Source organism: Anoplopoma fimbria, chromosome 3, assembly GCF_027596085.1.
Source record: "Anoplopoma fimbria isolate UVic2021 breed Golden Eagle Sablefish chromosome 3, Afim_UVic_2022, whole genome shotgun sequence".
Lineage (NCBI taxonomy): Eukaryota > Metazoa > Chordata > Actinopteri > Perciformes > Anoplopomatidae > Anoplopoma > Anoplopoma fimbria.
The window spans coordinates 19,646,592-19,658,551 of NC_072451.1; the positions used below are offsets into that span (position 1 = coordinate 19,646,592).

Consider the following 11,960-nt stretch of genomic DNA (forward strand, 5'->3'; position numbering starts at 1 on the left):
GATCTGGATTTTCCACACAAACTAATATAACCTTGTTAGAAAATTGTAAAATTACATTTACTCTTTCCCTCTCATTGGTGGAAAAAAACTAATCTATGATCATAAACGAACCCTTTTTTTAATTTCTGAATTTTAACAAGTAGACGCAAGTCGTTTCATTGTGAACTTGCATTGGAGATTTCAAATTTTAACATCACACAATGTTACTCTGCATATACATATTTCTGAAAAGTGATTGGCAAAGTTAAACATCCAAATGAAGTAACAGTATAGGCAAAATACATTTTAAATTCTTCTAATATCAATATTTATGAACAGAGACACTATCTGATTGTATTTCAGTAAAAAAAGCTTTGACATTAGATTTGAAATAACTCATCCATGAATAAGTTATTTTCCAGTAGTTTAATAATGGAGAGATGAAATACAAAAAACTCAAATATAAGTTCAACCCAAGTCGTTCATTTAAACTTAAGCTTTAACTTTGAAACCCATTTTGCTTGTATCCGTTCTGTTTCTGGCTGTTTTTTTGCTACTTGATGCCGATACTTTCCAAATCGGAAACCAGTTAAAGCGATGACAAAACAGTCAGGGGCTTCAACTATCTCTATGATACCAAGGCCTTGATTCTCAGTAAATACTTAATTAAATACTTTACCTCCTCAAAATGGATGCAAAGGATTTATCTACTGACTCATAAGGGTGGGAGAGGGGAAAGTATTCAGAGAAATTGTAATGGAAAAAGAAAGCACTAAATCTGGACTACGCTTCCAGGAGGCATAGTTCAGTAAAAAGGTAGCCTCTGTGTGAGAGAAACAGACAAAGATACAGATACATTATTCGGATCGACACTTTATTCTTCACAGCATTATTCTGACTGCAACAATAAGCTACAAAAGCTTGGAACAATATGAAAATAACCTCATGAGAAGCTTCTGAGCCCAATCTAGCATTTATCTGTTTCAGTCACAGGATTATTAACATGTTGAATCATGAGTCCAGATCAGATTGCTTTGATTATCCCGCGACCAAAGCAGGGGGAGTCACACTAGCGTACTACATACAGGTCATTAATAATAAAAAAGAGGAACATATGACAAAACATAAAAAGCTGAAAATACAGTATATTTGCAATTTTACAATGATATAAACAATCGGTAAGTAAGTGCAGGCCATGCCTTTGCTTTAAATATCACTGAACAATGACAGTACGTTGCAATAGTCATGGATCAGTTGTGAAATGAAATGATTGACTTGTTATCTTGAGTTTTTTTGTTTTTACTCACTTCCAACTGATGCCATGAACGATAACTCCACACATCAAGAACCTTACCCTTAAAAAACACGATCAAATACACAACAAAACTAAATAAGCCTCCTGCGTGTCTCTGCACACATATTTTGGCGATAATAATCATCACTTCAGATGTAAATCCATCATAAAAGTGGAGAAATATAACATTTCCTTGTTTGTGCAAGAGAGGCAGAGAGAAAAGAGAAGATGATTGCACTACAGAGCAAAGTGTGACTGTAACAACGCAGCCTCCAGCTGTCTTTCTACATTTTCCAGTGATGAATGTACTTTTTTTGCGTATTTGTTTGCTGTTCATGTTTTCATCTACTGGTCAGTTGCGGTGGCACCTACAATACATTTGTACACATATTTATATATTACTAAAAAGCTGTAACTTAAAATCAATGTATTTCATGAATAGTCATCCGTATTCTTCAGAATACTACTTAAATATATAATATATAGATCGACCAATCCTAAGTTCTTCATTAATTCAAAGAGCTTTTTGTATTAGTGGTTCTCTGGGGAAAACGTGGCCTGTCTGGTGTCTTGGGTTATGGCACAGTGGTCTCTATCCTAACATGTCCAATTTGCATCTTGGTGAGGGACATAGTGAGATACAGGGACTGAGATTATTTCTGGTCTATGTTCATCTTTTTTTAGACCTTACCAGCAAAAATAAAACTTTGTCATATACTGGCAAGGCTCCTGAATTTTGCTTTTTTTTCTTACTCTATTCCTTCCCCTTACTTGCTTTATGAATCCCTTCATTTCTCCTTTCCCCCCCTCTTCCTTCATACAGGCTTTGCACTGTGGATCTGATGATATGATCCACCTCGTCTCTCACAGTAGTAGCCAGTTGTCCGCTACAGCAGCTACTCGATTTCCTTTTTTTTTTTGTGGTGTTTGTGTTGCATGAAAAAATGAATGCCATCTGTCACTTGGTGGACACAATTACTACCGAACCCATGGATCCAGCAGAGAGAAATTTCCAGTGGATAATGAGAGACACTGCAGGACAACTGACCAGCGGTAGAGACGTACAGCAGCACAGAGCCACCAAACGCATCACTGAGACGACGTCTCACATGTTGGTGTCCCTCCTGTCTTTGTTCGGCGAGGGCTTCGAAGGATCCTTAGCTGCCTTGCCGTTGGACGAAGCAGCGGTATCTGCGGCGACAGCAACCGTGGTGACAGAGCGTTTGGTGTGCTCCTCGGTGCGGGGCTCCGGGCTCGGCTGCGTGGGCGGGGCCTGTTCGGCCGGCGGCTGGACTGTCAGCTCCTGCTGCAGTTTGTGGCTCTGCAGCAGGCGGAGCTGGACACGGAGCTCCAAGATGGCTTCTTGCTCCTCGTGAATGGCCTGGTTCAGATGGGTGTTTTTGTTCTACGTGGAAATAAAACACAGATATTGTTTGAGAAACCAAATTAAAAAAAAAAAGAATCCTCAGACAGAAAACCACACCTGAAACCTTCAACTAAGTATTGCAATTTTAAAAACACAAACAATATTCTTAAGTGTTCCTTCAGACTTTGTCAGAAGTCAAGACACTTTATTCAACTTTTACTTTTATATTTTTCTTTCGGCTAAATAACGGACTATGACAGCCGACGTTAAACAGCCAATATGTGTTGAATATTTTGCACACCTCTAGTTCCTCATTTTGTTTCTGCAGATCTTCCAGAATCATCTGTAGCTCTTCCTCATCTTCACTCTCACTTTCACTGTCTGATGAATATTCCTCCGTCTCACTGCGACCCTGCTGACGACTGAGGAACAAAATGTCGGGTTACAGTTGAGACCTTTAGTGCATTGTAACGACAGTTGTGCATCATATTACAACATGTTTAGCACCTGAAATGGTCTCAGTGTTTTCTCACCTCTGGATGTCTGCAATCTCCGCCCGCAGTCTCTCGATTTCTTCCTTCTCAGTGGCAATCTGTCGACGAAGCACCTGCTCTAGAGAGATCAGCTCCTCCTGCTCTGTTAGGATCTCATTTTCCTGATTATTGAAAGACAAGATTATTTCATCTCAGGTTGGCATACAATAAGGACTTTTTTTAAGACAAGTTTAGGTATTCAGGACCAATTCTTGTGGCATTTTGTTGGTCCCAACACATTCTTTATTAACTTGTATTATTGTGTGTTTGAGTGACTCACCTGTGCTAAGAGGAGGTTAATTACTTCCTCTTCATTCTCAGTCATTTCCTCTTTTGAAACATCTTCCTTAGAGAGGCTTGCTATCTCCTGGGCTATCTTAGTCTCACACTCCTAAAATGCAAAAGGAGGAAAGATAAAGAAATAAAAGCACAATGGTCATTTTTGAGGCAGTAGTTTCTGATATTGTTTTACTTAATTGTATTATATGGCAGAGTGTTCATCATAACCACCATGTTTATGCAAATTAACCTGCTTGAAATTTGGTTCAAGCACTGAACATTTACATTTGTGCTGTAATTGAACAGCTTTGATTGTTTGTTTCCTTATTTAAAAAAAACAAAAACAAAAAAAAATAGATACATATGCTCACATATAGTATCTAGACACAACTTACATGACGTTTAGCCTCCCTCAGTTTGCGTTTCAGAGCAGTCAAGATTCTCTGAACCTCCCAGAGACGCTCCTCTTTAGATAAGTCCTTCACCCCGGCCTGCAGGTCCCTGTGCAGGCAGTTCAGCAGGAACTCCTAAAACACAAGCACATTTTTACTACATGTTAAAATTCAGTTGACACCCAAACCACAATTTAAACAAATTTAAATGAGGGCAATACTCAAACAAGTTTCACTTCCTTAATTACAGCAGAATTTTTTTTTAAGCGTCACATAAGGCTATTTATAAACACTTCAAATGAAATGGTAAGTACTTCTGGCGAATGATGAGACTATCAAGTCCTCGTGGTCTGAGAAACAGAGGCAAAGATAAAGATGTGCACTGCTGACAAGACAATGTAGTATCAACAGAACAGAAGCAGCTTACTTCTAAACGCCTGCTGCATCACTACAAATCTACTCTGAAACACTTAAATCCATACTTAAAGTGATAACAATTTATCATCTAGTTAATAAATAAAAGAAAAGATATATAAATATTTTAGAGAACTTGAAAATCTAATATACCCAATTGAGTAAATTCCAGTGTCTTACTTGAAGACTTTAAAGCAAGAAGTGGATTAGGGCTGCAACTAGTGATTACTTTCATTATCCTCTGGTTTTGTCTATAAAATGTCTGAAAAAGTTAAATAAAATAGTCATCATTAGTTCAAAGTGATATTTTCAAATAGCTTTTTTAGTCCAACAATACTTTTACACAAAAACCTTCAACTGACTATTATATAAAACAGACAAAAGTAGGAATCCCCATATTTAAGAAGTTTAAATTTGTCATTTTTGCCATTTTTGTTTGATAAATGAGCTAAACTATTATATACATATTGTCTTTTTAAAAGGAATAAAGTTTGAGGACCCCATCATATCTGTCCGTTCAATATTTACTCCAGCTATGAGACAGTTAGCTTAGCTTAGTATAAACACTGAAAACAGGGAAACACCTAGTCTGGCTCTACCCAAATGTAAAAAAATTATTTGATGAAAAAGAAAGAATTGGCTTCAGCAGGACTGAACCCACCTGTCGTCGGATCTCCTCTTTGATGTTCTCTTGGGTCTCAGGCAGCGCCGGCATGGTTGCCATGTTGGACCAGCGGAGCGGCCGCACCACCGGCTTCAGGACTACGTCTCCAAACAGCTCCCTCACGTGTGTGAAGAACGTGTAAAGAACACGGTTCCCAATCTGAATGAAAGGTAAACAAACCCAGTAAAAACAAAGAAAATCAGCTTCAGAGTTTTTCACAAACTGCATGAAGTCTTGCATTGCATGTGAGATAGGCTTTGTATAATGTGTGTAAGACTGTACTATGAAAGCCAATTGTCTCTGTGCCACCTTCTCCACAACACAAACTCCTGCATATTTACTTATCCTAATTAAACTGACTCTGGACTACACTCACTAATTGAGAGAAGTGTTAATTTAACGGTGTCGTGGCTCCTGCTGCTGTTGGTTCAGAATAAGTGGAGCAGCCAAAGAGGAGTCCCTTATGGGAATAAATTAGATTCACTAAACTAGGCCAGGGTTTTAGAGAAAACTGACTGTTTGGTCCAATAAAACCTTGGTTGGTTTGTTGCTAAGGGGAGGTTTCTTATCTTTGAGCTATACTTGAGTCTGAGCTCAAGACCTATTTTTCTATTTGACGTTTAGTTTGACTGTTGCTGCTGAATCACTGCTCTCTGCAACATTTACATTTTTTTTTACCAGTTTCCCTCCTTTTTTTGATCTTTTCCCATGAATTTATTCCTCTCTGACCTGTATGGTTGGGTTGAGGACGATGGAGATATTCTGAATATTCATCTTGGTGTCCGCCTCCCTGGCGATGACGTGGTCCATGTGCGTGATGAGCCAGGAGAGAATAAGTCGGCTCTCCGGCAACACCTCGGCCAGCAGCCTCTGGAACTCTGTCATCTTCTCAGCCTCCACCTGCCGACTGCAGGCGTCCTCGAAGCGCTGGGCCAGATCTCGAACCAGCAGGTTATCTGGCAGCTCGCGTAGGTACTGCTTTAGCAGGCTGGCCACCGTGTGGGGGTCATACTCCTCCAGGCAGGGGCATTCCTCACGGTCATAAGCTGCTTTCAATTCATCCACTTTGGACTTCATACCTGAGAGGGAAAGAAGTTGATGTGAGTATCAATCAGACTTTAAAATATTGAGATACATTCACATACTAGTTCTACCTTTTTTGCAAAGTGATCAAAAAATCAAAAGCTCAAAGTCTTCTATACCTGAGACCCGGTAGATGCCTTCACACTTCATGCCATAACTCTCAATGTAGTCCACACATTCTCTGAAGACGGCTGGCAGCTGGATGCCATCATACAGAGCCGTCCTCTTGACAGCTTCAGTCAGAGGTGCTCCAAAGATGGGCCTGAAGGTGGGGATCTCCACCGGGACTGGCTCTGCCTCTGTGGTGGGCTTCTTCTTCTTCTTCTTCTCCTTCCATTGTTTAACCACGTCTGCAGCCGTCAGGTCCTTTGATTTTTTGTCCTTGGCCTTGTCCTCCTTGGGCCCCTTCTCCTTCTCCTTCTCCTTCTCCTTTACCTTGAAGTCCTTTTCCTTCTTCTTGGAGAAGCTGGGCTTCTTGAACACATGGATTCCCTTGGAGCGCTTCATTTTGGACGGGCTCTCTGCTTCATCTGCTGAACTGTCCTCCTGGAAGGCGGCGTAGCCTTCGGCTGTGGAAGTGAAGAAAGAGTAGGAAGAGGCAAAAATAGGGTTAGAACTGAGGGGAGAAACACCCCTGTTTTCTTATCCTCCTCCTACGAAAGGACCATGAGAGCAGTGAAATAGAAACAGGAAGAGAGATGTGTGAGAGAGAGAAGATAGCAAAGGAGGGAGAGAATTGGGACTCAGAAAAGAGGTCATCCACAGATTTAGCATAGCTCCCAGAGCCCCTTACGCCTCTCCTCTCTAGAACAGGCTCAGTTTAAGTATTTTTCTCCTCGGAGGAAGCAGCTACACCACAGTGTCAAAGACAGTTAGGGGCCTCTTTGTCTCCATTGATTATCTCTACTCTGGGTTTTCCGTAAAACAAGCGCTTTGTATCACACAGCTGAATGAGACACACCTTCACTGGGCTATCTGGGTGTGCTCTGAACTGTCCATCCCTTCCTCTCCTACACCCGACCCTGGTTTAGAGGCTAAATACAGACATGGAAAAATCCTGATCAATTCTCAGTAAAGGAACATTTCTCACAGCTACAGGCAGCAACAGCCCACAGGATGGAAAAGTGGGAAGCTCTCTCCCTTTACTCAACAGCTAATACTGGGGTGACCTTCAGCAACATTTCAATGGTATTCAGTCCTCAAGTGTTCTGAAGCTGAAGGTAAGTGACTTGAAGTAGATGATTTGTTTGAGCTTAGTAGCTCCAAGATGTTAAAGGATAATGAAGGTGATATGTGACCTGTTTGACATTACTAAAGTAGTACTCATTTGCATGCCAATCATATACCGACCAAGTATGCTGCTTGCCTGCAAGGTTGCGATTAATGCAATATCATAAGAGATATTACATCACGATTAAGTTGATAATAGAGTATATTACAAGGTGAAATGCAGCAGAAATTATAACTTACTGGTGAGCCAAGAATACTAATATATATATATGATATACAGCGGGTAAAATAAGTATTGAACACGTCACCATTTTTCTCAGTAAATACATTTCTAAAGGTGCTATTGACATGAAATTTTCACCAGATGTCGGTAACAACCCAAGTAATCCATACATACAAAGAAAACCAAACAAATAAGTTCAGAAATTAAGTTTTGTGTAATCAAATGGAATTACACAGGGAAAAAGTATTGAACACATGAAGAAAGGGAGGTGCAAAAAGGCATGGTAAGCCAAGACACCAGCTGAAATCTATCAGTAATTAGAAAGCAATCCTGCCCCTTGTCAGTGCAAATTAATATCAGCTGGTTCAGTCCCAACTGATGGCCTATAAAAAGGTGTCTCACTACCAAGGTGTCACACAAGAAACATCTCATGATGGGTAAAAGCAAAGAGCTCTCTCAAGACCTTCGTTTCTCAACAAGCTCGTTTAAAGTTTGCTGCACAACATTTAGACAAGCCTGTGAAATACTGGGAGAATATAGTCTGGTCAGATGAGACCAAAATTGAACTCTTTGGATGCCATAATACACTGCACATCACCCTAAAAACACCATACCAACAGTTAAGTTTGGAGGTGAGAACATCATGGTGTAGCGCTGTTTTTCAGCATACGGCACTGGCAAACTTCATATAATTGAAGGATAAAAATCTGCTGCCATCTAGCAGGATGATGAAGATGAAACGAGGGTGGACATTTCAGCAAGACAATGATCCCAAACACACAGCCAAGGAAACTCTCAATTGGTTTCAGAGAAAGAAAATAAAGCTGCTAGAATGGCCCAGCCAATCACCTGACTTGAATCCAATAGAAAATCTATGGAAAGAACTAAAGGTCAGAGTTCATAGAAGAGGCCCACGGAACCTTCAAGATTTGAAGACTGTTTGTGTGGAAGAATGGGCCAAAATCACACCTGAGCAATGCATGCGACTAGTTTCTCCAGGTGTCTTGAAGCTGTCATTACCAACAAAGGCTTTTGTACGAAGTATTAAATAAATTTCAGTAAGCGTGTTCAATACTTTTTCCCTGAGTCATTCCATTTGATTACACATTACCTAATTTCTGAACTTATTTGTTTGGTTTTCTTTGTATGTATGGATTACTTGGGTTGTTACCGACATCTGGTGAAAATGTCATGTCAATAGCACCTTTAGAAATATATTTACTGAGAGAAATGGTGACGTGTTAAATACTTATTTTACCCGCTGTATATTTTTATGGGATTTACCCATTAAATTGTTTCCATTTTCAACATTGCCTATTACACAGTTTTTTAATTTAATCTTGATTTTGTCATTACTATGAATTTCTTTTTGTTGTACTCATTAACATGTAGCAAAAATATAAGGGTTAGTCTGACAAAGACTTATAGCACAAAAATCACTTAATGAAAGATTTCGAGAGCTTTCAGCTATTTCTCGTAGCTTTGGCAGCATTTGGAAAATTGCTCAAAGATCCTCAAAATGTCCAGTGAGTGACCTTGAGCTTTTTCAAAACTATTTCTAAGGTCATAATAATCTTCAAACTGAAATTACAGGATAGTTTCTTACTCCTTTTCTCCTTCTTCTTGAACTTGTTCTTCTTCTTGCTGTGCTCTTTGTCATCGTCTGAGACATAGGCATCGGGTGCCTCGTGGTGGTGGCCATCGTGAGGCGGCGATGGTTCACCGGTGCGGTACAAGCCGGGAAACTTAGTGGGACTGATCTCCTCAGAGCTGGGGGTGCGGGCCACGCCCCCTGGGTGTTCAGCCCTACGCTGCTCTGCAGGGCTGCTGCTGGGGGGCAGGAAGCACTCGGTCATGACTGCTCTGGCCTATCACTCCTCTGACTGACCCATCACCTCTCCATCACACCTGCAGTAGGAAGAAATACAAAATATAAGAAAACAATACAACCATGTATTCACTTAACAGATAATCTCAAGTTTTGTCCTGTTTGCAGACAGATTCTTTAATTATTCCTGCTGCTTGTTATCAACGTTAACCGCCCTTTGGTTATGAGACCATTGATGGCCAGGCCTGTGAGTTTTATTCTTTGCATATTTATTTTTGTGTTAACTTTTTGATCATATTTGAACAAAGAACTACATATATATAAACTGATCTTCAATGTAAGTAATTACTGACTATTTGTTTCTCATTCCATTTAATGATTTTAACCCTTCAACTTGGACCTATTTATACTCTATATGCTACAATCATATGTATGACTGAACTTGGTTTGTTGCAATGTTAGTTTTCTCTCTTAACGTTTTTCTCGCTGTGCTCAGAAATTCTTCCAAAGGAGATCTCAATCAGAATGAATTTATCAAATCAAAAAAAGGTTAAAAAAACCACTTTGGCTCTACTAAGAACCCGCTTATCATAACGGACGGAGCGTATAACTATTTAAGAGCACATTATAGCAACACAAATGTACAGGGACAGCAATAGCAAACAAATCAAATCAAAATCCATTCAGTATCTCAGTATAGGCCCCAACAAATGACAATCTAAATTCATTTTTTTCCAAAAAAGGAAATATGTACGGATAGTTTAGAAACCATGTTAGCCAAGTGCAGAACACAGCTGTAACATAAACATTTCATCATTACTTTTTTCAGACAAGTGTTAGTGACATGAGTCATTTTCCCTATAGACTAATATTTCCAATCTGTAACAGATCTATTCACCTGTAAACAAAAATAAAGCATGTTGTACTCAGAAAGTTAGAATCAGAATAAAACAAGATGTAGCTCTTCCCTGCTTCTTCTTTTCTTTATATTTGTTTCCTGTATAAACAGAACTGTAACAGTAACGTGCACCCACCAGATGGGGCTCTGCTACATGGACAATCACATCTTGCATGTCCTACTTCTAATTTAGCCAATTCTGACATCCACAGTTAACTAAATCCACCTCATCATCTTTCGAAACGGTGTTTATCACAAACACATCCCTGATGACAGTAGATAAGAATACACACATGTTCAGATGAATGTTTATACAGTTATTTGAAACAACAGCATGGCTGCCTGCACAGTGTATTTCAGATTAAAAGGACAAAAGGGAACTCCTTGGCCTTCAGCTTGTACGTGTTAGGAAGTAGATTAATTACATAATAACCACCAGGGTGCTGAGTGTTTTAGAGATTCAGGTTTCCTGCTCATCACAGTAGCAGGTTAAAGATCTCATGTTACATATTGAGACTAGAAACAAGTGTTTAGTATTGTGCATTCAAGAAAATACGATGCACTACTGCCACGACAAATGTGTTGACCAATAAAAACAACACTTATAGATACAGCCTGTCTGTCTGGCATCTTAATCTATTATCTTGCTCTGTCCTGTTTCCAGTCAAAGGCTAATCAAACACACAACCAGCCACATAACACCTCCATATTACAACACTCCTCCTAGTTTCTCCAGTAGCGAATTAAAGCACGTTTCCATGAAGAAACAGTCGGGGAGTAGCAGCTCTCCTCTGAATGGAGGGGCCCATATGCTAACGGTGGCTCATGCTAAGCTAGCCGATTAGCCAGCCTATCCGTCCCGATTAAAACCAGTTGTTTCGTCCAGATAAATAAAACTAACATGATATATACAGATAGATAAAGGTAATGGACTCTATTTTGTAGCCGCTCTGCTGTCATTGAAAACGCAAAACAGAAAACACCCAAAAAACTTTACCAAGAACTATCCCGTTCCGTCAATTTCGGAGTGGAGCTTCCGGTTTTCCGAATACTAAATAAACATATCTGCGCATGCGCGTCCGCCCAGTTGTATGCTGGGAAATGGAGTTCGAAAGCGATTCTAACAATCACTTGGCTCTCTCACCGCAAATGTATAGTCTATGTAGGTTTCTTGGCCCAGAATGATCTGGATTTAATGAATGAATGTTTAGGCTGTGGTCTCATTTTGATTCTAACCACACATGCGCTGTAATACATGCGTGTGTACAAGATAAACTGTCAAACAATGTGTTGAAAAGCAACTACCATCCACATTTAGCAAACCACTTGCTATTCTGAATCATGTGGACTTTCCCAAATGCTGTGGTTGCACTCAGAAGACTGGTGGTCATCCTGACATATGAAACACATTAGTCCTCTGATCTTTGTTGGCACCGTCTGCTCCAAATCCACAGCTGCAATTGCGAAATGAGGTCGTGATTCAATATCATAAAAAAAAAGAGAAAGAAAAGACAAACAAGGTCTCATTGTGCGTCCGGTACATTAGTCTGTGCAAACTGCTGTTGCATGCCAATTGGGAACAGAATCAGTGATAGGGCACCCTGCTGCCCTTTTGAAAATGCACTGGCGTCACAAAGAGCACTTGTGTGTGGCGGTGAGAGATTGGCATCGGTAAATGTTCCCTTTCCCCTCCGCTTGCATGAGACGGTCAGTGAGCACTGGAACACCTGTGGACCAGCATGGTATAACAACAACTCTGTTTCCCCAGGAAATTATG

General features: G+C 40.0%; 1 protein-coding gene across 1 annotated transcript; it reads right to left on the minus strand.

Annotated features, from left to right (window-relative positions):
• Positions 1-836: 836 nt before the first annotated feature.
• On the minus strand, positions 837-11,230 carry ralbp1 (ralA binding protein 1). Its single transcript, XM_054627009.1, has 10 exons — positions 11,181-11,230; positions 9,064-9,365; positions 6,124-6,573; positions 5,651-6,000; positions 4,919-5,080; positions 3,847-3,978; positions 3,453-3,563; positions 3,173-3,294; positions 2,941-3,061; positions 837-2,678 (listed from the first exon to the last, which is right to left on the minus strand). Exons 2-10 carry the CDS (start codon positions 9,311-9,313, stop codon positions 2,379-2,381), a joined length of 1,998 nt encoding a protein of 665 aa, XP_054482984.1. The 5' UTR covers positions 9,314-9,365; positions 11,181-11,230; the 3' UTR covers positions 837-2,378.
• Between the last annotated feature and the right edge of the window lie 730 nt (positions 11,231-11,960).